This window comes from Malania oleifera, chromosome 3 (genome assembly GCF_029873635.1).
Source record: "Malania oleifera isolate guangnan ecotype guangnan chromosome 3, ASM2987363v1, whole genome shotgun sequence".
In the NCBI taxonomy this organism is placed as follows: Eukaryota; Viridiplantae; Streptophyta; class Magnoliopsida; order Santalales; family Ximeniaceae; genus Malania; species Malania oleifera.
The window spans coordinates 1464294-1491401 of record NC_080419.1 but is presented as its reverse complement, the minus strand read 5'-3'; the positions used below and the strand labels follow the sequence as shown (position 1 = coordinate 1491401).

At 36.8% G+C, this 27108-nt stretch overlaps 1 protein-coding gene across 1 annotated transcript; it reads right to left on the bottom strand.

Moving 5' to 3' along the window:
- Positions 1-646: 646 nt before the first annotated feature.
- Positions 647-27108, bottom strand: LOC131151690 (importin beta-like SAD2 homolog). The gene is made up of 21 exons (XM_058103033.1): positions 26865-27108; positions 26012-26184; positions 25755-25925; positions 14752-14862; positions 14579-14656; positions 13636-13832; positions 13489-13549; positions 12992-13066; positions 12723-12800; positions 12273-12335; positions 12109-12192; positions 11622-11794; positions 8073-8112; positions 7096-7239; positions 6518-6637; positions 6210-6425; positions 5498-5674; positions 3346-4030; positions 2814-3019; positions 2432-2567; positions 647-1072 (listed from the first exon to the last, which is right to left on the bottom strand). Exons 1-21 carry the CDS (start codon positions 27001-27003, stop codon positions 915-917), a joined length of 3285 nt encoding a protein of 1094 aa, XP_057959016.1. The 5' UTR covers positions 27004-27108; the 3' UTR covers positions 647-914.

The following is a 27108-nucleotide window of genomic DNA, read 5'->3' as shown; positions in this document are numbered from 1 at the left end:
TAATAGCTGAAATATATTTCATTACAAAAATATTGATAATGGGCACCATAATATGGAATAATAACTTGAGGCAATTTTAGATAAATCCTACTTTTTTTCATTTCTATCCTAAATTATGCTCAAATTCTAGGATAGTTTATTTTTGTTACTGAAAATAATCTCAAATAAGGGCAAATTTTGAGAATTCTTGGAAAGCATCCTCTTTATGCTAGATCATTAATAACTAATTCTAGTATTTCGCTATTCAAGAATTCAATTCTTGTTTAGGCAGTTCATACCATCCATACAAGGCGTTTTGATCCAAGATTTCAATTCTTCTCTATTTCAGCAATAGCCTATTGTTCTATGGAACTAAGGTCTAAAATATGAAAGAAACAAGTGTTTTATCGACTTTACCACCAAGCCTTATTTAAAACTTATATATATATATTATGCTTGGTCATTAATATTTGACATTTCATTTTTTTTTCCCTCCCTCTAACAAATCCTTGTTCCAAAAGGCCTGAGTTCCATTGGGATGGAAATTTTTTAAAATAACCAGAAAGAGCAGCACTCACATCATCTAAAGCAACTGTTTTTGCTTCTCTCTCTCTCTCTCTCAACATAAAATGCATCAGTGCTCTAAGCGTGTTTAAACCTTTGTTGAAAAACAAAACAAACGCAAGAAGTCTTATTTTAATTTTATAAGATGGAGACAATGATTCTGAAGACCATACCTCACAGACACATTAGGGTAACACCCATTTACCCAGAGCATTACAGTTGAAAAGATCCAGTAGGACCAAAAGAAGAGAAAAAATGGGAACTTCCAACAGGGCCAACACTTAATTTTAAAAATAATGAATAAATAAAAAATGGCATAACCCCTTTTCTTCACTATACATAAGCTACGTAAAATCTGCTATAGAACTCTGTCATAGAGGCCGCTCGAAAAATAAAGTATACTCGGGGAAGGTACTCAAGAAACTTGATACGAGCTGAGGAGGAAATGGCTGTCCTTTTATTAGAACTTGGTGGCATCTCTCCATCAATGGCTGCAAAATGCTCCGCTGATCTACATCCTTCAATCCACCTAAACCAGCATGACAATAGCAGAAAGTACAAAAGATTCAGTTAAATAACTGACTTAAACTGTGCCTAGGAACACAAATTTGAGGCCATGATTTTCAAATTGTTTGAATTTTGGCATAATTCCATAAAATTTTCAAAATGCACACGATGTCTTATTTTCAATCCCAAATTTGTGTTTCCTAACACCACATAGAGAAGTTCACAACCAATCAATGAATCACTCTGCATGCCCACCATACTTTTTAGAAACTACTTTTGCCAAATAGAGAATATGGACTACGAGAACTAAACATCGAGCTTGAAAACATATGAAAAATCTTGTGGATTGAGCAGTCAACACAAATTTGATCAGAATTTGTTATTTTCTTCATTGCAAGGCAACAGGAAAAATGTTCAAATTCTTTCAGCAAGCCTAGCATATACTCCAGGATCAGCATAACAAAATGATAGTGGTAAAGTATATTGTACATAGCTCCTAATGTATCATCAACTCCTTAATAGAAAAATAGTACCGTATTACACTACCAATCAATAAAACCATTTCATCTTAGAGATGTGGCATTTGTTTGACAACCACTTCACCTTAAAGCTTGAGCAATTAGGTTATGGGCCAACAATATATATATCAAGTCATAACACTCACCCGCACGGCCGCGTGTGCAGCCTGACAGCATGTGGGAACATAAGTACATGATATTAACACACATTATAGGGAGTACAATAATTTTTTAAACACCAAACAATAAACGTGGGCAACAAAGACTAGAACCCACGACCTCCTGGTAACCTGCTTTGATGCCATGTTAGACAACCACGTCACCTAAAAGCTTAAACAGTTAGGTTGTGGACTAACAATATATATCAAGGCTTAATAGCAATTCATCACAAGAAAAGGCTAAGGTTGTCTATTTGCAAATAACCTGGCCACAGGACATGATTTTTTTTCCCATTCCTTTTTCCTTTCTTCCCCAATTGGTAAGATGTGAAAGTTGATCTCCCTTTCCCATCCCAACCTTCGACACCAGAGCCAGCCCTCAGGCCACCCGCACAACTTAATCATGGCATTGGAAAAGGACAATTTTTGATTTTATATAATAATGAGTCATGCTCCACATGATGAGATAGCTCAAACAACCAAAGCCATAATAAGTTCCACAGGGAAAACATCAAAATCTAACAGTTTATCCAAATAAGCCTCTTAACAATGAAAAACATGCAGTCAATTTTGATATTTGTTGGTTATTTTCAATATGTGAAATTTAACAAATTTTAAGAATAAAAAGAAAATTCTGCTGACAATAAATTAACTTTGAAATAATAAAGAAATGATTTTCCAAGATTACATCAAGAAATAGCTTACCCAATTCCAGCTCTTGGTCTACATCTTCTACATCCTCTTCCTCCACATCAAACCCATTTTCTAAGTTGGCAGCTACCTCAGCATACCTATTGAGGAATTCCTCTTCAGTTTCTTCGCGTACATCATCCTCAGAGTCCTAAAGGGAAAAGGGGCATTGAGAAAAAAATTGTCATGTTTCCATGCAATTGTAATTAGAGAGGATAATGATAAATAGTATAAAGAACAGCCTGACCACCCAGCATATATGTTGGCACATTCATTTTGGTTGCCAAAGATGGAAGCATTGAACAATGGGTATGGTGTATAAAGTGCCCTCATAGCATATCTTACAAATGGCTTTACCAGGAAAATTAAAATCCAAGAATAAACTAGGCAGTCAAACCTCGTCATCATCAATTTCGTCATCACTAGTATCATCATCATCATCATCATCTTCAGCCTCTTCACCATAATCTTCTTCTTCTTCCTTCTGCACTTCTTTCAACCGCATGCACGTCTCCATTAGTGAAGTGAAGCAGTCCTGAATCAACCTCCCGCCTGGATTTCCCAGTTCCGACAGTCGCTCAACCACCTTGGCCAATGCCATAACTGAGAGCCATTATACAATCAACAGATATGTTAAATTTGTTGGCAAAAGAAAATAACATGTCAAGCCCTAAAGCATCTATAGAGGACAAGGAAATTGGATGAAAAGTGAATGCATTTAAAGAAAAGTAAAACTTGTTTTTAGATCGAAGTAAAATGAATTGGCACCAAAAAACTCATTTTTGAAAGGAAAATATTATGTCCTCTAGAACTTTCTAAAATAGTAGTACTTCGATCATTATGCCTCTTGAGCACTCTATACTTTGTAAAGAAATCTAAAATGTTTCTCCAAGTGCAACGCAATAAGGACCAGAAAGTAAGATACCAACCAGTTAACTTAATCTCTGACTCCACCAACAGACCAGGTCTGAAAGCTTTGGTTGAGATAAAACCCAGAGCAGATGCCCATACTGAGAATCCGTTATGTTCATGCTTCTCTAGAATCCTCTCCACGATGTCAGGATAACACAGATAGCACGAAGATATAACAAGCAACAATGGTTTCCACAGTGAACAAGGCTTGCTTTGAATATCTTTGAAATGAGAAAATGCTGCCAAACTGAAAGCAGTCACCAGTGACTGCTTGACACCTTCAGCTTCTAATGAGTAATTTGGAACATGCAACAGAATATGGACACAGGAGGAAGCCCTCCAAGTTGCAGAAGGATATTGTGAAATGGCCTCACTGACAAAAGCACCAATTCCTTCAATAATAGAACCTTGTGGGACCGGCGGAGCAGGAGGGGATGGCATCCCTCTTACAAACAAGTTCTTCAGCCCAAATCTTTTATGGAGATGAACAACTTCACTAATGCATTTGAAGATAGACAGATCCTCCACTTCTTCCCAAGCATGCCAGTCTGCTATAGCATCAGCCCAAACTAACAGCAACTCTGAGAGTTTTAGCTCCAACATCATGTTGCTTTCAGTAACAGATTGCACAATGAACCAAAGCAATGTTGAACAATCATCTAGGCATGATGAAGGGGGCGATGAACGCAAAACCTCACCTTCCTAATATTGCATCATTACAGGGAAGTAGTGAAATATAAATTAACATAAAATTCAAGCAATCATCAAACGGCCAAAGGGAAACTTAGTTGTTTAACTAATAAATGTATGAACAACCCATAAAGTAAGGGACAGAGAGCCACTATCAAAATAATCCACCCTATGGAATAAAGTTTTTCAAGATGGAAGTTAAATTAACTGGAGTATGATTCCAAAAAGGTAATCCGTCATTGAGTTGACATAACTGATGTATGTGAGCCAAATCTCCTAAGAGTGATTCTGGGCCACAGTTATCATTTCCATTTTCTTTCAATACATTCTAGCACACAGCACTTATTTTAGCAGAAAGGCAAGTGCCAGGCCTGATTGCAGTGATTTTGAGCAGTTTTGTCATTTTGATCAGATTATGTACTGCTGTTGATTCAGCCAGAACAAAAGAACTTGTTCTGCACAACTCCCATTACCAGAAAAATAGGAAAGGATACTACATGCATAGAAAAATATTTTCTAACCAATGTGAGTGCATGAGCACATAGAGGCATCAGGAAAGATCCACAAGACATCATAGAGCGCCATCATATTTATTTACCAAATAATCTTAATTCCCTTCAATCCAAGAGATGTGTGTGTAGGTCGGCTGGGGTTCAAGTGTTGGTTGCAGGTGGGCGCATGGTAGCAGCAAAACAAGGTTGGCAAACTGCGGACAGTGAATTAGAATAGGGTAAAAATGAAATGACCAAGTAATACTTCTGGGGTTTTTACAACTGGGAAATTCATTGTAATAAGTGGGAGTACGATTAGAAGGGGCTGTTTTTACAAAATAAAAGGCAATGGCATAGGTTAATCTGAATGGCTACCCACAGATCTGGTACCAAATTAACAATAAATGAATTCCCTTAAAATGAATTTGACACAGGACACTCTTCAATACGGATATCCCAACACTCCATCTACAGACAGAATGCAACCTTAAAGCAGCTGTCTCACAATCCCACCTCAATGAAAGAGCTTCGCGCGATTGTCTATTACTTGATTATGTCTTTATAAGCTGAAGGTTGCAACAGAAACATATGAATCTAAGATCCCAAAAAAAATCAACGAGCTTCACCAATTATACAAGTTGATGACTTATGGGAGCATAAGAATACAATTCAAGTGACTTACTACGGTCATGTGTATGGTTTCAAACAAAAAATTGACTACACAATCAGGCTAACTGGGTATGGGGCCAAAATTAGTAAAAGAAGATCTAGCTCCTACTTCTATAAGTTAATGGAAACCTTTTTGGGGAACTATTATAAAATGCACTGTATTATGTTTGATATAGAAGCGATCAGAGTTCTGCAGGATTTCTTTTCAGTATTTCTCTTTCTTTCTTTTACTGCCACAAGGGGATAGAGAATTGCAACAGCAGTATATCTTCCAAGTTCAGTTTCTCAAAAAATTAAAATAAAGTGCACTTGAACTAACCACTGACTGTGATGGCAGAAGCCAAGCCTGCTGTAAAAGATATGAGAAACCTCTGGCAATGGTAGCCTGACCAGATATCCACATTTCACTGGACTCACTTTCTTCAACTTCTTCGGGCATGGAGTCTTCCCAAGAATGAGCCATCGCAGCTAATGTCGCAAAGCCTCGTTCAACCATCTATATGAGTGTTGTGTCAGTCCATTCTAAAGTTTAAACATGTCTAAGAGAAAAACCTTTCCCCGTGCCAACAATCACCATGTGCATCCATATGATCATGCGTGCACACACAAAAAGTGCCAAAAGGCCCAAAATCATCAATATAGACGCACATGGAAAGTGTTGAACACTTCAAAATATTATAAAATCAAACCAAATGAACTGCATTCATGGTGGCTATCAGTTGATAGGATCAGCATTAAGGATCCATTCACCGGATCATAGAATTAATAAAATTAATCCGTCCAATGTATGAGACTTTCCAAAAAAATGTTCTTTATAACAGAAGAAAAAAAGCAGTAAATTTTGACATTCCCGCAAGTAGTTGTTTGTCCCTCTAGTGAAAGCAATCAAATAATATGGGGAACCATAAATCGCTGTACTGTATGTTATGTTGTGATATTAGGTCTTTAAGTGGCAATAAAAAATTCAACAATGCAAATTACTCAAACTACTAAAGCTACAGAAAGAGAATTAACATAGGTTCAGTACATACTTGAGACGTTGGATCTAGATTAGGAGCTAAGCACTTCAATAGAGCATCAATCACTGCTGATACAATACATGGGATATGAACTGCAACGTTCTCATTTCCAACCTCCACCACTGTACTTAGAAGTTGGAAAATGATGGAGGTTTCTTCATCTTCACGACCAATCCTACCAACCAAAACTTGAAGAAGGGGTGACCACTCGGGTGGCAGGTAGTCGTTCTGCAGAAATAAACACATAACCCAGATAATGAACCAAAATATATTATGCATACCCCAATCACACGATCTCTATATTGAAATCAGCCACATACTTCAAGAAGAGTAGCAATGGCCCCAGCAGCAGAAGAATGCACAGGATAGCACGAAATATCCCCCATATCCGGCATGGCCAATGCTTTGAGCAGTGAAGAGTATATATCTGCACTCAAATCCTGAAAAAGCGAAACTGGACATCAATACGGGAACGTCTTAAACTCTTGTCTATGGAAAATCAAAACATGAAAGGAAAAGGTAACAAAATGAAATATATAGAGAGCGTATGTTCCATGGGCTAGGAATAGGTTGGCTTTGCTAAGCTGCTCTTAGCCCATCCTTGGTACAACAAAGGTAAACTACAAAACAGGCTGGCTGGGGGAGCTTCTTAGCATACGCATGTGGGCAAGAGCTGGCCAGTTCCCCACCAGTGGCTACCTCAAGATAAGGCAGACCAAACACGGGATAGGATAACTATCCTGTCAATCTGACCCAATAATGTTCAATACAGTCCAATCCAACAAAACCTTAGCCCAAGAAATAAGTCCACCCTAAAAGAATAGCAAGTGCACATGTAAATTAGCACCACATTTCTTTGAATGAAATGATTGAAAGATATTGAGGGGTATAAACTCACTTCAGGGAGACAGGAAGCAAGTTCACCAAGAATCCAGTTTGCAGTGGCAACCAAGTAAGGTGAATAAACTGATAATGCAAACACTGGCAACACTCGAGCACGAATAAGAGTTGTTATATATCCAGGTTTCTGATCTCTTAGAAACTGCATATACAACAGAACTTCATAAAGTCATTCCCAGACACTAAGGGCCTATTTGGTATCGTTATTGTTTTTGTTTCTCCATAGTGAAGAAACAGATTATGAAAAACGCATTTGTTTATGTTGTTAGTTTCTATTTCTGTTACCAGTTTTCAGCTGTTTACCAAAAAACTGAACCAAATTTTATGATTTTCAGTTGTTTTGACAGCCTATTGTCAGAAATTTTAATATCCAGAAATAGTTTTTTTGGACTAAATAATTCATTTTATACACTTCTAAATTAAATCAAAATTAAAGGATCATATGAAATTCAATATTATTAAAATAAAAACATACATAAATTTCAAAAAATAATAATAAAGCCAATTACAAAATAACTTTACTATTTTTCATTTGTCATGTCCAATAAAATTTTTATTGTAAAGTAAATTTTGAAAAGAACAACAACAACAAAACCAAGCCTTAGTCCCACTAAGTGGGGTCGGCTATAATTAAGTAAAATTTTGAAAAGAACAATTAAGTAAAATAATATAATAAATTTTATTTTTATTATAGTAATTTTTTGATGTGTATTATTTGTAATTTTATGATTTTAATCATATTTTTATAATATTATTTGATTTAAAGATGAAAATGAGCATTTTTTAGTTAAGTTTTTAATTTGTATTAGTTTTATAAATGTTAAACAAACAGGTTACTGATTTCTAGTTTTTAATTTCTGTTTCTGCTTTTTGATTTTTGTTTCTGATTTTCGTTTCTCTAATTTTTTACAGTGATACCAAACAGCCTTTAAGTAAACCACATTTCACTAAACTAATGAAACAAGATCTCCTTACATCTTGCAGGCTTCCATATGCCATAAGAACACCATAGTAACTGCCACAGTGCAAATAAACAGAATCATAATAAGTCATATTAAATATGAGATTAAACAAATGAATGATGAAAATTATGACCATGGTGAAAGAAGTACAGGGAAAAAAAAAAAAAAAGAGGAGGAAACCAAGTGCATATTCTTGATCCACATTCTACACCTTCTAAGCTAGAAATCACGTGTAAGGTGTTCACGACACAAAAGCATTCATGAAACAAATTGGAGCCAAATCCTTTTTTTTTTTTTTAAGTTGTCTTGTAATTATTTTCTTTTTCCTCTCATTGTTTTCCTTTTGTAACAGGAGGATATATTATTCTCCTTGTATTTATCTTCCTTTAAAAATAAAATGATCAAAGATGGGAATTGGACCTTAGAGGATGGGATAGATACAAATACTCTTTGGAATAGATAAGCTAACTCTATTAAAAAGATAGCAAAAGAGATTTTAGGTGAATCAAGGGGAAGATTCTCGAATAGCAAAGAGAGTTGGTGGTGGGATAAAGATGTACAAAAAATCATAAAGACAAAGAATTTGATATAAAACGTGACAAAAATGTAGAAACAGAGATAACTTTGAAAAATATAAGGAGGCAAAAAAAGATGCAAAAAGGGTCGTTAGTGAAGCTAAATATAGATCATTTAATAGTTTGTATGATAGATTAGGTACAAAAGAAAGGGAAAGAGATATATTTAAACTTGATAAAGCTAGAGAAAGGAAAAGCAAGGACTTAGGAAATATAAAATGTATAGAAAGTGAGGATGATATTGTCTTGGTTAAGGACGAAGATATTAAAGAAAGATGGTGAAGTTACTTTAGTAAGTTATTTAACGAAAACCAAATAGAGGGCTTAAACTTAGAATTGTCAAATGAGGAAAAGACTAAAAATATAAGATTTATTCACAAAATTAGAGTTAACGAAGTTAAGTTGGCACTAAAAAAAATGAATAATGGGAAAGCTATGGGACCAAATAACATCCCAATTGAAGTTTGGAAATGCTTGGGTGATAACAGAATTATATGGTTAACTAATTTATTTAATACAATTGTAAAAACTAAGAAAATGTCAGATGAATGAAGGAAAAGCACTTTAATACCTATATACAAAAATAAAGGAGATATTCAAAATTGTAATATCTATCATGGAATTAAACTTATGAGTCATCCGATGAAACTATGGGAAACGGTAGTTAAACAAAGATTAAGGTTAGAAACAAAGATCTCAGAAAACCAATTTGGTTTTATGCTTGGGAGATCTACCACAAGCTATTTATCTTTTAAGAAGATTAATGGAAAAGTTTAGGGAAAAGAAGAGAGACTTGCATATGATATTTATTGACCTTGAGAAAGCATATGATAGGATACCTAGAGAAGTTCTATGGTGAGTTTTAGGAAAAAAAAAAGGGTGTATGTTGTAAGTATACCGATGTCATTAAGGATATGTACGATGGAGTAATGAATAGTGTAAGGACTATAGATGAAGAAACTAGAGAATTTCCAGTTACCATAGGAGTACATCAAGGATCTGCTTTGAGTCTTTATCTTTTTACTTTAGTAATGGACCAATTGACTAAGAGTATTCAAAAGAAGGTTCCATGGTGTATGTTGTTTGCAGATGATATTGTATTAATTGACGAAACTAGGGACGGAGTACAGGCTAAGTTAGAATTATGGAGAGAAGCTTTGGAATCTAGAGGCTTTAGGATAAGAAGAAATAAAACAGAATATATGAAATGTAATTTTAGTAATGATAGGAGGAATATTGGAGACAAAGTTAAAATTGATGATGAAAAAATAAATAGCACTTGTAGATTTCGATACCTTGCATCTATTATGCAAGCTGAAGGAGAAATTGAAGATGATATAATGCATAGAGTTAAAGCGGGTTGGGTAAAATGGAGAAGTGCTTCAAGTATGCTATGTGATTGTAGAATACCCTTAAAATTGAAAGGGAAGTTTTATAGGACAGCTATAAGACCAGCTATGCTATATGGATCGGAATGTTGGGCGACAAAGAAACATAATATCCAAAAAGTAAAAGTTATCGAGATGAGAATGCTTAGATGGATAAGGGGTATAACATTGAAAGATAAATTAAGGAATGAACATATTCGTGGTAAGTTAGATGTAGTTCCTATAGAAGATAAGATAAGGGAGTGACAACTCAGATGGTATGGACACTTGCAACGTAGGACTTATAGTGCACCTATGAGGAAGAGTGACTTAGTTACTGTGGGGGACAGTAGAAGGGGTAGAGGTAGACCTAAAATAACTTAGGAGGAGATAGTGAGTAAGGATTTAATATCCTTGAATCTATCAAAAGAAATGATCCATGATCGCATAAATTGGCGGATTAAAAATGATTCATATAGCCGACCCTACTTAGTGGGACTAAGGCTTGGTTTTGTTGTTGTTGTTATTGTTGTTGTTGCTGTTGTTGTTTCTCTAATACAATTTATTGTTCACATATATAAAAAATAAAATAAAAACATCAAATGCATGCTATTCTCGCTTTCAATGCCACAAAAGTCAAATATAACTATGTCTGGACAACATGCCTACCACCTAAAAACCAAACTTAAAATAAAAACAAAAAAAGAACACCCTCCAGAGTAAATAGCCCTCCAGTCCCTTTATATCACACTCAAAGAAACACCCCCTGAAAGAACCTGCAGCTCAGGTCCAAAGAGAAACAAGAAATAACTGTATAACAAAGCAAGTGTACGCGAAGCCAGAAAAGGTTAGGAACTTCAGGTGGACTTAGGCAGAGTGATCTGATATCCCCTTTGTTGTTCACTTTGGTAGTTGAATGTGATACTTTCCTCAATTTTCATTCCACTGAACAATTATTTGTCCATGCTCAATTGCTGATGCACAAATGGGCACCCTCACTTGCACCCGAAAACAAAAAGGTCAAAATCTGTTGCGCATAATAAGATCTCCAACATTTCTTTTTATGTTTAAAACCAAAGGGATGAAACCATAATTCATTGGTCATATAAACCCACTATCCGTGTTCCTAATTTTTCATTTTAAAGTTTGAAAACAAAATTTTAAAAAGTTTTTTAAAAAAAGAAAAGATGAAGAAAGAGATAAAAAGGAGGCGGAGCTGATGGTTGTATCATTTAACAGATCCTCCGGCATATGGCAGCATAGATGCTGCTGGCATCAGCTCCCTATGCTATTCACTGAACCGAGTAGACTTGAACTCCCATGATGAAAAGAAGGAACCACAAGACAATTTCAAATAAAGAATGCAAACTTAGGTGAACCAACACTAAAAGGAAGGTCAACTTCACTTTCGGCATTATACTAATGCTTGTGATACATAATCCACCCCCATTCCGACATGCACACACACAGAGATATATGCCATCAAACTTTATGCAAATTTACTGGTGTATCTAGAAATACGAGGGAGAAATTAAAGTTGCATCCAGCAAGAAGCCCACATAGCAGTCAAGTAGAAGATGATAAATTATAGGATTTGTGTGAGTAAAGTAAGTGGCTCACTCATTTAGAATCTTTGTTTCAGAAACATTAGCATCAGAGGGAATTGGAAACTTTGACAAGAAGGGAACAACCAACAACTCCCCCATAGAACTGCGTTGACCTTTTCCTCTGTTCCTTTCACCTTTTTTACGCTTTGATGAAGAACCGTTACTCAAAGCCACCACTGGAGGACCCTAAAAGAAGTAAAAAATAACCCATATTAATAATTTAATATTATATGAACAAATACATTGTAACGACCCCAAAAATAATATACATGTAAGTGTTAAAAAATAAATAATAATAATAATAAATGAATGAATGAATAAATAAAATAATATTTATTTATTTATTTATTTACTTGTTCATTTATTTATTTTTTTTTTTATTTTTTTTTATTTTTTTTTATTTTTTTTTATTTTTTTATTTTTTTTTACACTTACATGTATATTATTTTTGGGGTCGTTACATACATCTTATATCTAGAACTATACAATGGGACACCAACCCTTGACACAGAAATAACACCCAGTAAATTTATTGCACTTTTCCGGGCTGTGAACAAGTCCTCCCTCCATCCAGAAATTTCCCCCTGAAACATAAATCAGAAGTGAATTATGCATACAATCAAACAGATAAATAACTCAAAAATATCCTGATTTACTTTCATACAAGATCAGACGGAAGATTCTTCTGTATGTACTCATCTGGATCTTCTTCCCAATCTGAGATATCCTGCTTACAAGTACAAGAATTCCAATAGGCAATTAGTTAAATCAGTCTTGAATGAGGTACATAGAACACTTGATACTAACTGAACGCTACCTTCAACTTGAATGTATAGCAACACTGCATGCATAAAACTAGTGCAATCCTATCAAGGGATGATCCATCTCATGGTATAAAAACAGATAAAAGTCGTTATAAAAAGTATTGGATTATCATGAACCTCTATTAAGTATCTGTCTCCACAGTAGGAATGGTGTAAATATTGTTGCCATAATGACAGCAGAACAAAAGGTAAAAACATAAAGAGTGAATCAGATTTTAATACTTTAGTCATAAGAACACATGTTTACAGTGTTGGACCCATTTAAAAGTGGAAGGAATCAGACACCTCACCTTCTTGCTCATCACTAATGCTGGGAAGATAGCAGAGTCTAGCAATGATGAAAAATGAGGCGAAACTAGCCTCCATCCCTATTCCAAGGTATGAAAACAGAAAAAAAGTTAAGGAAATCATTGTACTCATAATGCATACATTCAATAGCGACAATTGCAACCAGGAAGTATTAGACCAGATGGTTAGATTTTTTGTGGTAACACAAGAAACCAAAGTTACAGCCAGGGCAATATTGAATTGTAAAACCAACAAAAATGAAAATGCTTACTGGGCCTGTCTCCAGAACATGCGAAACAAGATCAAAAGCTAATGAAATAATCCTCTCTGATGTGGCATCCTTCTTCTGAAAAATTAAAAATTACATCAAAATTATGAAGTCAGCAGCATGAAAACGTAAAGCTATACATAAAGCAGTTGAAAAGCAACCTACAGGGTTGAACATTACCCAGTACCTAACAAAACACCAATATTGGAAGAGCTCAAATAAAAAATGGACTAAAAATAAAAACAAAAAAAAAATCAAGAATTTGTTAGGGAACTCTAAAAAATGGCGCTCTCGATGTAAAATAGGACAACTGGACAAGTAGTTAATGGTATTTCCATATCACAAGCAAGATAAATGCACGCATAACATGCACGCTGAGTAATATTATAGTTCATGCCAGCTGCCAATATATAGGATGTCTCAAAATTAAAGACATCATAAAGATGCAAGACATACCTCCCTTCTCCTTCCATAGTTACTAGAAATTTCAGAGAACTTACGCTAATATTCGCGGAATTCTTGACTACTCTTAAAACACAATTTATAAAATCTGGCATTAACCTGGAGAAAAAAAAAAAAAAGAACTGTAAGTACTAATCACAAATATTTTAACCAAACAAGTTCGGCAGCAATTTTTGTTGTATTACTTATCAGAATTCTTCCGGTGACGGGTGACCAGCGCACGAAAAACCAGCAAACTCCTCTTCCCTGTTTTGAGCCTTAAAATATACCCATCTTCCAAAGTTGGCATGTTATCAAAACTTAAGGAACCCAGAATCCCAAAAAGATCTCGGCAAAATGATGGGAGAAGCGGAGCTAAAGCTGATGGCATGTGTGATCTCACCTAAAATTTTATCGCAGTAAGCATTCACAAGCACTACAAATTATCCATAAAGATCATGGGCATCTCAATCTATAATTGTTGGCTTTCCTATAAATAAAAAAAAGGTTAAGGGAAGGATCACGAAAACTATATACATGGAAAATAGAGAACAGTACTATAAACATGGGAATTGTAACAAGTAGGATGAACATGGAGCTAGTTTTCTTTTTGCTTTTTTGGGAAGGGAGCAGCGTTGCATGGTAAACTTCAGTTATTAATTGTGCATCTCATTTCAATAGTTTTCGCATAATATAATTAGAGAGATACCAAATGTCACAAATCAAAAAATTTTCAACTTTTTCCATTTATTTATTTTTCATGCTCTCAGTTCTTGGAGCCATTTTCTCTTTGCCTATTTAGGGAATGAGATATCCTCCTTCCCTCTTTTCTTGCTTGTTTCATTGGTATCTTAAAAGAATATCATTCCACTTTGACTAATTTATATTTAATATTTTGAGGAAGGAAAAACAGACCACACTTTACAGGATTAATGTAATATCATAGCCATAACTTCTTATTCCCGTATGCTACAAAGCACAGTCAGAAAGACTAGGACTAGGAATCACATCCTTATCCTTTTCATTTCCTAGATACCAAGATTCCCCTTAACGATACTAATCAAATGAATATTTTGTGCAAATCTTACTTATATAAATAAATTTAGGAACTAAATTACTAAAAGAATCAGAAACAGAAATATCACTTACAGAAAAATATATACACTTGCAGACAAGCAGTAGAACTCTCTCAGTTTCAGTTTCTGTTCTACCATGAATGGGTATAGCCTGTTTCATGCACCGTCAATTGCAATACCAAGAAGACCCTTCTAATACAGGCAATAAATTGGGACAAAAAGCACAGCAAAGGAAGAAGGCATAACCTTTTCAACAAAATGATGAAATACAGCTAGTAATGGTACAAGAATTTCTCTAGCTATGAGTTCTAGCTGGGGTGGAACTGGCTCTCTTGCAACTCCTGGATTCACGAAATACTGCCAAAAAAGGAACCAAGTGAATTACAATTTACATGTGAGGTGCACTCAACAAAAAAAGTGCAGGGTAAAAGGAAAGCAAGTTGGCATATAAATATATATATATATATATATATATACATACACACACACACACATACATAAATACAGAAAAACATATCCCTGCTATTATCTGGCATGATGCTACAAGGAGAAATGATTATGATTTGGCTGGGAGATTTGTACTCTAACTAATTAGATTTATTAAAGTATTAAAAATTGAAAACTATCGTCACAATTTTCAGGATTTGACCCTCTTATGCGGCTATGCTTTACTTTGAAGTATATTAACCCCCATCCTCGAAATCCTAGCTTCATCATTGGCTCTTATACAGATCTCCCAAATAAAGAATTCTAAATATTATTTTCTTCAACTCAGCTTTGCTAAGCTTTGTGTAGCGTGTTCTGATTCAAACTTACGCTTCATTTATTCTAATGGAACACACAACTATGAAAAACTTTCCCCAATTAAAAAATCTAGAGTCTAAGAAATGTCATTTTTGAAACCTAATTGAAGATTGATTTATAAAAATCATCAAATTTAAGCTATTGAGATCTGTGCACTCTGTTTCAATGGAAGTGTTTACAGGAAAAAAAAAATTGTTTTTTAGATAACAAACCAATCCCAATAAAAAAAAATTTAAATAATTACAAGAAAAGGAGGATACGCCATCCTCCATTAAAGGTAAAAAAACAAGATTACATCAATGCTAGACCCCACAAGAGATGAACCCTCTTCTGGCCTTCTAATCTCCTCCCTACTCTGTCAATTTTCGGATTCCAAAAAGCATCTAACAAAGGATTATCCCCTAAAAGAAGACCAAGATAAGAATAAAAGCCAAGCCAAAGAGTCACAACTGAAGACCTGAAACCTCTAGCTCTCCACTACTCAAATTAATACACTCCAAACCACTCTTGGAAAAATTTATCTTCAGCCTCAAAATTATTTCAAAAATACTTAACAAAGTAAGGACCTTGCGGAATTTCTTAACACTATTCTCTAGGAAAAATCTATCGTCCCAATCTGAAGATGAAACACCTCCACCTCCTCCCTACGAATCAAAAGAACCCCTAATCACCCCAAGATCTTAAGCACGAAGAACCAACTTTCTGAAACCATTCACCATGACAGTGAACAAAAAAGGTGATAATGGATCCCCTTATCTTGAATCCAGAGAAACCCTAAACCAATCCTTAAGTTGAACAATAACAGTAACTGGCATATTAGCAAAGGCACCCTAGAATCCAGCTACACCACATCCCAAAATCCATATTTTGCAACACTTTATCAAGAAATCTCAATTAACCATGTCATAAGCTTTCTTAAAATTCTAATTCAAAAGCCACACCCTTTTTGACCCTCCTGACATCCTCAACCACCTTATTACCTACCAAAACTGCATCTAAGATTTGTCTATTTTTAACAAAAGCAGACTGGCCATCCCTAACATCTCCCTGATTCTTCTCGAGAGAACCTCAGTTAAAAACTTGTAAACATTATCACTAGAATGATCGACCTAAAATCCTTTATCCTCCTAGACCTTTTCTCTTTTTCGAATGAGGGCAGTGAAGGAAGAATTAATAATCTTACACATCACTGGAACTCCTCAAGAACCCATGATATCATCTTTCAATACTTCCCAGCTGTACTGAAAAAACAAAAGCCACTATAAGACAATTTGGACCTGGTGCTTTATCCCTATCCATGTCAAACACAGCCCTCCTAATTTCTTCCAATTCAAAATGCCTCTCCGACCGATCTGCAGCCCACTGTCCAGCCTCCAATCAAGTCCCTCCACCACCAACATATTCTTGCACACACTAGTACACAACATTTAATAAAAATTGGTGATCTCATCCCCAATCTTGACCACCCTCCCTGCATCTAACCCCAACTCCTCGATGAGCTTTTCTCCTCCTCCTCCCATTCTTTAACCCGACTAACATGGTAACACCTGATTTCTGATGCCAATTCCTCTCTTCCCTCAACAAAAACGCCCCCAACTCATTGTATAAATGAGCCTTTCTAACTCTTTATCTTCCTCCCTCAACAAGCCACACTCCTCCAACCTATCCATACAAATAATTTCAATGAAAATATTATTTTTCTTCTCCTTGACATTTCTAAACACCTTTTTATTCCTATCCTTTAACTTGTTCATAGAAAACTTCAACTTGCTCATTTTTTTAAGACCTTCACATCCCTAAACACAGCACTTCCTCCATTAATCACTAACATTATCATGAAAATAAGGGTGTGATAACCACATGTTCTCGAACCGAAAGGGAGTAGGGCCCCACTAAACGAGATTGGAATCCAAAAGTAGCAAGCAATGGTCAGAAAAATGGGCCAAACCAGCACCTCTTGCACAACATTCACAAATAAGTCTTCACAAACAGAGATGAAAAGGAATTTGTCAATGCAACAAGAAGCTAGTCCATCCTTGGATGCCACCAAAGTGAAGCAACTGTTATTCAAGGGCACATCCCTGAGGTCACAATCCTGAATGAAAAGTCAAATTTTCTTATGCTACTAGTCACTCTTGAACACCCAAACTTCTCCCTCAAGTTTCTAATAACAATGAAATCACCCTTCACCACCCAACACAAATTCAAAAGTCCAAACAAGCTAGCCAATTCCTTCAAAAAATTATGGCAATGAATACTGTGTAGGGCCACAAACAGACGTGAATCACCCCTCCCCAACACCCCTAATCTCTAACCCAACAAAGAAAAATAGCCCCTAAGATGCAGTCTTTAAACAAGACAAGTCTGGTATCTTAAGCCACTATCTAGCCCCCCTTGAAGAAGGGAAAGAGACCCATGATTAGAATCCTAAATACTCCTAAAGAAATGAGCATCTATTTCTCCTAGTTTAGACTCTTACAAAAACAAGGCATCTGTTGTGCTTTTTGTAGCTCTTATACTTGGTAGAGTTCATAAACAAAGGAAGAAAAGCATATGTGTGAAGTCATTGGTGTTGTGTAGCAGGCATTCGTCGACAAATGGAGATACCGAGAGCAGATAAAATTCAGGCATTCAGAAGTCGTCGACGAATGAGGTTGACGACTAGAGATACCGAGAGCAGATAAAAAATTCAAACATTCAGAATTCGTCGACGAAAACGCCTTATTCGTCGACGACTAGACCATTAATGATCGACGAATTGACCCTTTTCATCGACAATTGCTCTCGGGGCTGCAAGGATGATTTCAAATTTAGAATGAGAACGTTAGTACGGTTGGGTATTTGGAGGGAAGCCCCTGTGGGGTTGTTAAATATGTCATTCTGGGCATATTGTGGATGAGAGAAGATCATTGTAAATCATTGTATTGTGTATTTTGATTTTTCATTGTGAAACCTTTGCCAATTGCTCCCATAGATATAGGCTTTGCCGAACCAGATAAATTTGTGTATGGATTCTTGTTGATTTCAGATATACTATGTGTGAATTATATTTTGGTTCTTCATTGTTCGCAGTTTGCTGCGTTTATATTCCGCTGTGCAATCCCATACTCTTTTCACAACAATTGGTATCAGAGCGTTGTTGTCATTGCATCGGGTACTTCTTCTGCAAGGTTTGACGTTGTCAAATTTGATGGAACCGGAAACTTCAATTTGTGGCAGAGGAGAGTGAAGGATTTTCTTGTGCAACAAGGGATGGTGAAGGCCTTGTATGGTGTTCAACCGAAGGTATGGATGAGGCAAAATGGTGAGAATTGGAGGCAAAGGTTGTTTCCGCAATATGTTTGTGTTTGGCCAACAAAGTGCTCTATCATGTGATAGAGGAGGATTCTCTAGCGGCTGTGTGGCAAAAGCTTGAAAGCCAGTACATATCCAAATCACTTACTAAAAACTATTCCTTAAGCAGCGTCTTTATTGGCTTAAGATGGTTGATGGTTTTTACTTAAATCAGCACATCAATGCATTTAATCAAATCATAAGTGACTTAATGCCTGTTGATGTTAAGTTTGAAGAAGATGATAAGGGTTTGATGTTACTAAATTCCTTGCCAGCAACTCATACTTATGAAAATTTAGTTACCACTCTTACATGGGAGAAAGAGACTCTTAATTTAGAAGAGGTGGCAAGTGCCTTGTTGGATTTTCATCGAAGGCTGAAAATCTGCGATGAAAACTCATACGGAGAAGGACTTGTGGTGAAAGGTAACTATGAGCGTGGGAAAGGAAAATTCAAAAGTGGATCGAGTCAAAAATCTTGTACTCAATCCAAGAATAAAAAGGATATACGGTGTTATAAGTGCGGTAAAAATGGGCAAATTAAATCGGAGTGTCCGGATTGGAAGAAAGGAAATGTTGAAAAGCATGATTGGACTTCAAAATCAGCAAATGTGGTTCAAGAAGAAAATTCAGTTTGTAGTGATGGTGAAAGAGACTCTTAATTTAGAAGTTGCAAGTGCCTTGTTGGGTTTTCAGCAAAGGCTGAAAATCTGCGATGAAAACTCACATGGAGAAGGACTTGTGGTGAAAGGTAACTCTGAGCGTGGGAAAGGAAAACTCAAAAGTGGATCGAGTTAAAAATCTTGTACTCAATCCAAGAATAAAAAGGATATACGGTGTTATAAGTGCGGTAAAAATGGGCACATTAAATCGGAGTGTTCGGATTGGAAGAAAGGAAATGTTGAAAAGCATGAGTGGACTTCAAAATCAGCAAATGTGGTTCAAAAAGAAAATTCAGTTTGTAGTGATGGTGATGTACTTTCAGTTTCGTCGGGGTCGAATCACCTTACGAACTCATGGATTCTAGACTCAGCATGTTCTTACCATATGACTCCAAACAAGGAGTGGTTCAGCACTTATAGGTTGGTAAATTCAGGTTCAATTCTTATGGGCAATGATGTTTCTTGTAAGATCATTGGCATTGGAAATGTTAAAATTAAAATGTTTGATGTTGCTGTGAGAACTTTGAGTAATGTAAGACACATACCGGAACTACGAAAAAGTCTAATTTCACTTGGCACCTTGGATTGTAATGGATTCAATTATAAGTCCAAAGGTGACGTTATGAAAGTATTGAAAGATAATCTAATGGTGATGAAAGGGCAAAAGCTAGATGGGAATATTTACACACTGCAAGGAACTACTACTGTAGGTGGAGCTACAACCGTAGATACTGAATCTGATGAAACCGTCTTGTGGCATATGTGTCTTGGGCATATGGGGGAACATGGTATGAAAGAACTTTACAAGAGGAAACTCTTGAAAGGTATGAAAACATGAAAGTTGGAATTTTGCAAGATTTGTGTTCTTGGGAAACAAAACAGGGCAAAATTCAAATCATCTATTCACAAGACGGAAGGTATTCTTGATTATGTACATTCCGATGTTTGGGGCCCGGTTAGAGTAACATCAAGAGGTGGACATGTTTATTATGTGAGTTTTGTTAACGATTACTCCAGAAAAGTCTGGGTATACTTCATACGGCACAAGTCTGATACATTTACAAGGTTTAAGTTGTGGAAAGCTAAAGTGGAAAACCAGACGGGGAGGAGAATCAAATGTCTCAGGTCAAACAATGGGACTGAGCACGCTAATTCTATGTTCATGGAGTTTTGTGATCGGCAGAGCATTAAGAGACACTTCATTATTCGTCGGACACCTTAGCAAAATGGTGTGACTGAAAGGATGAACAGAACTCTATCTGAAAAAGCTTGGTGCCTCAGGCTTAATGTAGGGCTACCGAAGAACTTCTGGGCCGAGGTAATTAGTATGGCGTGTTTCTTGGTAAACCGATCACTGAGGGCATCACTAGAGGGGAAAGTGGCAGAAGAGGTATGGACGAGAAATGCAGTAGAAAGATATTCGGTAGTCCAGCCTATGTTCACTTGTCTAGTGAGGAGAGATCGAAGCTTGACGCAAAGTCAGACGTTGCATCTTATTGGGATATCAAAAGGGTGTGAAGAGGTTCAAACTGTGAGATCTAGTGGCAAACAAGGTGGTGATCAATAGAGATATAGTTTTTGATCAGAAAGTTATGGTGAAGCGTACTCAAGAATGTGATTAACAGAAACAGGAGCCAAAAAATTAGAGCAGAGATGAACATGTTGTGCAGGTGGAATTAGAAGCTCAGGGCAACAGCAATGATCTTGGTCCTTTGGTTACAGGGAGTTCTAACTCGAGACACCAGCAAGTCAATAGTGTTCCTATACAGAGATCCAGACGCACTATTAGACCACCGCCAAGGTATGGATTTGAAGAGTTAGTGTCTTATGCTTTTCTTAACAGTTGCAATGATCCAACTACATTTCAAGAGGCAATGCACTGCCAGGAGAAAAGTAGGTGGATGGGTGCAATGATTGAGGAAATGGAATCGCTGCATAAGAATCAAACTTGAGAGTTGGTGGAGCTTCCAGATGGGAAGAGGGCGATAGGCTACAAATGGGTATATAGGAAGACGGAAGCAATTTCAGAAAAGAAAGAAAAAAAATTCTATGCACGATTAGTGGCAAAAGGGTACTCACAGAAAAAAGAAATAGACTATGATGAAATCTTTTCACCTATGGTCCAACACACTTCTATCAAGATAATGTTGGGGTTGGTAGCTCATTATGATCTGCATTTTGAACAAATAGATGTGAAGATGGCATTTCTTCATGGTAACTGGGAGGATCAAATTTATATGGTACAACCGGAGGGATTCAGTGAACCAAGGAAAGAAAACTTAGTTTCAAGAAATCTCTTTACGGATTGAAACAGTCTCCAAGGCAATGGTACAAAATATTTGATTCCTACATGATCAAGATCAGCTACAAAAGATGTGAGTATGACTGTTGTGTGTATGTAAACAAACTTGATGATACTTCTCCTATTTTCTTGTTGTTGTATGTCGATGACATGTTAATAGCTGCTAAAGATTTAATTGAAGTAAATCAGTTAAAGGAACTGTTGCATGAAGAGTTTGACATGAAAGATCTTGATCCAGCCAAGAAGATACTTGAGATGGAGATTTGTCGGGACAGAACTGTAGGGAGGCTATGGTTATCTCAAGGCAGTTATCTGGAGAAGGTGTTGGAGAGGCTTAGCATGGTTGATGCAAAACAAGTATGTACACCTCTAGCAAGTCATTTTAAATTGTCTACTGCATATTGCCCAAGTACGAATGATGATATCCGGGACATGTCAAAAGTCCCCTATGCTAGAGTCGTGGGGAGTTTAATGTATGTCATAGTGTGTACAAGACCATGACTTCGCACATGCAGTGAGTGTGGTGAGTAAGTTTCTTTCTAATCGGGGTAGACAGCATTGGGAAGTCGTCAAATGGATTTTCAGATACTTACGGGGTACAACGAGTATGGCATCATGTTCGGTAAGCAACAGGATAGTCCATCAGCTGTGGGGTTTGTTGATGTTGATTATGCAGGGGATATGGATAACAGAAGGTCTACAACGGGTTATGTCTTTACCCTTAAAGGAGAACCTATATGTTAGAGGTCCATGGTACAATCCCTGGTAACATTGCCTACAACTAAAACTGAATATATGGCAGTTGCCAAAGCTGCAAAGGAAGCCTTATGGCTTACCAGTTTAGTCAAAGAGCTGGGTATACAGCAAGATGGAGTTGTATTGCATTGTGACAATCAGAGTGCTATTTACTTAGCAAAGAATCAAGTGTACCATGTTAGAACCAAGCATATTGATGTGAGGTTCAACACGATCCGAGAGTTGATTACTTCAGGTGAATTTATATTAGAGAAGGTTCACACATCTGAGAACGCAACGGATATTTTGACAAAGTCGGTTACTACTGAAAAGTTCAAGCATTACTTGAACTTACTTCATGTCTCCAAGTGCTAAAAGGGAGACAAACCCAACTGAACGTTCTAAGGTCAAGGTGGAGCAATTAGATATGTTTTTCAAGTTCTCCTTAAGGGGCGTATAATCACCAAGATGGAGATTGTTGTGTTTTTTTGTGGCTCTTATACTTGGTGGAGTTCATAAACAAAGGAAAAAAAGCATGTGTGTGAAGTCATTGGTGCTGTGCAACAGGCATTCGTCGACGGATGGAGATAACGAGAGCAGATAAAATTCAGACATTCAGAAGTTGTCGACGAAAAGGCCTTATTCGTCGACGACTGGAGATACTGAGAGCAAATAAAAAATTCAGACATTTAGAAGTTGTCGATGACTGAACAATTAATCGTCGACGAATTGACCCTTTCATCGACGATTGCTCTCGGGGCTGTGAGGATGATTTCAAATTTTGAATGAAAACATTAGAACGGTTGGGTATTTGGAGGGAAGCCTCCGTGGGGATGTTAAATATGTCATTATGGGCATATTGTGGATGAGAGAAGATCATTGTAAACCATTGTATTGTGTACTTTGATTTTTCATAGTGAAACCTTTGTCAATTGCTCCCGTAGATGTAGACTATGCCGAACCACGTAAATTTATGTGTGGATTCCTGTTGCTTTCAGATATACTGCGCATGTGAATTATATTTTGGTTCTTCATTGTTTGCTGCGTTTATATTCCGCTGTGCAATCCCATACTCTTTTCACAATAGTATCCAAGCTCACTCCATTAACCAGCTCCTTAACTATTCTTCTCTTATGAACCCACCCTAAACCTCTACGATTCGAGGAACAAAGCTTCATTTAATCTTTGAAAACCTACCCCTTCTATCATAATTATTTGAAGAAGATAATCTTACCAATTCAACACTCAATTCATAGGTATTTCTACTCTCTCCAATAGCCTCTTTTTTAAGCGTAACATCATCCCCATAGGAATCAGCATACTAAGACCCAAATCATAAAGGAGTTCTGGGGCCACGCAGTTTTGTTTCTCATTCCCAAAGGGGTCAAAAGTATTCAGATTCCCCTCATATTCTAACTCCCTATGGCAATTCAAGTGATTTGGGGTTTGAATGAAATAACAAAGGAATGAGAGAATTACCTTCAAGATTTGCATTCTTCCCCTACCATTATCCTCACACTGACATTACAAAGAGAGTTTGGAATTATGAGTTTATCAAAATGAGGAGATCACATTGTCGTTGTGGAAAGACCATTACCACTTCATCTATACTCTGAATTCTCGAAACAAAGCTAATCCAACCCTCACCAAATGAAAGAGTCTCTAAAATTTTGCCTTCATCAACCCCACAATATTTGCAATCTTCAAGTCTCCTATTTGTCTCTTCATCTCTCTTCTTCCTCAATTTTTAGATGAACAACTCTTCTACCTAGAGGTTGTAAGAGGACAGTGATCTATTCTTGTAATCTACGTAATCAGATAGCACCTCATCCCTCTGATTCCATAACTTCACTCCCTTCCCTTCTTTCTTGTTGTATAAACCATCTTCATCCATCTTCTACTTCACTCATCCACGAATGCATGATAATTTTCATAATGTATGGGCTAGTATACCTGAACAAATATTTTCTGCACGTCCTCAATATTTCAACTGTGTGCTGCATCTGCGCCATTTTTGAATCCGTCGGAAGCTGCTGCATTGTGTCCCCCTTCTTCATCTTCATTATTTTGAATTTCCTCCAATTGCAGCATGTGCCTCTATGGCATTCACCTTTTACTAGACCAAAAAGACCTCACCCTTGAAGAAGAAGGCTCCTGTAAAACCTCTCCCAGCATCACTGGCTCTCATTTGTTGTGAGTGGGCCGCATTTGGGCCCATTTCTGCCAGCCCCTCTTCTTAAAATCTGTCTGTAAGTGGCCCTCCAACCATTATGCCTAAAACCCCCCAAACCTCTCATTAGTTGGCCCAGAGAAACAATTTTCAGAGGCCAGGCCTGATTAAATCTTTTATGCCATAAGTTCAAGAGGTGCCATTTGAAATTCCCTTTGATTTTGTCAAAAATTTCGATGAGATCCTTCTCTAACCCCCTCATTCCTGGATTGTTCAAACATTCCCTGATTAGATACTTCCCTTGCTTGGCTTCCCTCGCCTTCCACCATCACTATGGCACGGGAGCCTTGCCTAAAACCATGACAGTTTGTCTACTTTCATAGAAAAGCAGGTTTGGTTTCCCTGCCCCTTAACAAGACATGTTTTTGGAACCACAATCCACACAATGTAGAGTTGACAAAAACCTACAATCTGTGTTTGCCCAATTCCCTCTATAAAACCCTTCAAAACCCCTAAAAACTCCTTACAGCCACCTGACTCCTTTCCTCCGAAATACAATCTATACACTCTTGCTTGGGATCTTCTCCATGGATAAAAACCTTCTGAAGCTATTCACCATCAGTCTCGCCATAAGAAAATGATTTGGAACAGAGAAGGTTTTGACCCATGGGCTTGCAGTTTTTGTGAATAGGAAAGAGTACAACTTGTCCGAAAGCCATTATTCTCTGTCATTTTTTATTTTTTTTAAATTCCTGTCTCCATGAAAGAAATAATATTTTTACTAATAAAAATTTAGCCTCCCCATTGATATGGGAAAAAAATAAAAACAAAAAACAAAAGGTGTTTGCTTCATGCAGTGCCAGAGAGAAGACATAAAAGTAGTAGTCATGGGACTCATGGCGTCTCTCCCAAGATTACCAGAAGGTGATCAGAAAGATAATCAATAATAATTTTTTTACCTTTTTATGAGAAAAAATTTCTGAGGCTCTCTTGTCTTAATGGACCAAGTTGTTCCCAAGGAATGGGGATATATATTCACAGCTCATTTACTTGAGCTAATCAAATATAAATTTTCCTTACAATAATTGAAATTTTTTTCTCACTAAACTTTTCCAAAAGCTAGTTTGTGAAACAAATCAAGCCCTGGGGAATTCAGGAAGTGACAAGACAAAAAGAGCAATAATCTATTATTTATCTGCACAGGATCTCAGCAAGTTGAATTATACATTTGCATATTATGGTACCTGGAAGGGTCTGATAAGAGCGTGAAGAACTGATAGGGCGTTGACAGTTTTCCATTCACAAGGTACGCCATTTCTAATAAGATTACTATTTTCAATAACTGTTCGCAGTTCGGGCACAAGTTCAGGCCATGAATTATCCTTAACAAACTGAGCAGATACAATGACCCTGAACTGCAGACAAGTCAAGCTTACACACATGAAATGGATGCTTATGAAAGATTAAAAAACACAGATAGAACTACCAAAATAATGCATACCGCTTCAATTAAAACTTTCAGAACCACAGGTTCTGCTTGAAGCATAGCTCGCATAAGCTGGTCCCTGAACTCCTTACTAACCCTAGAAAATTGACCATCCCCATCAACATTTCGCCTGGTCAAGTTCTTGAGATATGCAGCAGCAGCAACTTTTTGACCTCGACTTTCCCCTCCTATAAATGGTGTTAAATTCAATTGCCATTAACCAGATCCAGATCAAAACAACTATACAAATGGTGTATTTGACCTTTTTCTCAGTTCTTAAATAAATCAGGCTTAACCCCATCTGGGGAGAAACAAATGCAATATGGTAATGGAGAGGACTGTACTATTGGAGGACCGTACAATTGAAACTTAAGATCCTTTTGGTTGCCTAATGGTGTTAAATTCAATTTCCATTAAACACGCCCCGATCAAAACAGCTACAAAAATTGACCTTCAACTTTCCAGTCCTTCAAAAGATGGGGCTTAGTACGACTGAGAAACAAATATAAATCATAAAGAAAGGGACTGAGTAGTTGAAAGTTAAGCTCCTTTTGGTTGCAGAGGATGAGTTAAAAAAGGAAAAGAAATCTTATACTAAGTTTGGAGCACGGTTTTGAAGCGTAGGATTTGAAATTTGAATTTGTGATCATTTTAATAAAAAACAATTCAAAATTGCATAAATTTTGCTGAATTCCACACAAATCCAAATCCAAAGCTGCAACTTCATGATTCCAAACAGTGTTATTTATCCAGGAAAAAAATAGCAGCATACGTAACCTCAATTAGCAAAAAAATACAGGCAGAAATTCAGAAATGATATCAGAAATTCTACAGAAATAAAAATTCGAGCAACATAAACAGGAATTACCGGTGGCGATGGAGAGAAGAGAGAAGGGGAACTGAGGCAGGAGAGAGAGACGATCGAGAGCCTCGGTTGCTGACCGGACGACATCGCCCTCTGAACTAAGAGTTTCATCTAGCAACAGAGCGATTTGAGTAGACTCCATGGTTTGATTAGATCAGATATGGTTCAATGCAAAACCCTAATTTCTCGCTGGGAGCTCTGAGTAACAGAGGACTTGATGGAAGCCGAGAAGGGAAAACCCGAGAAG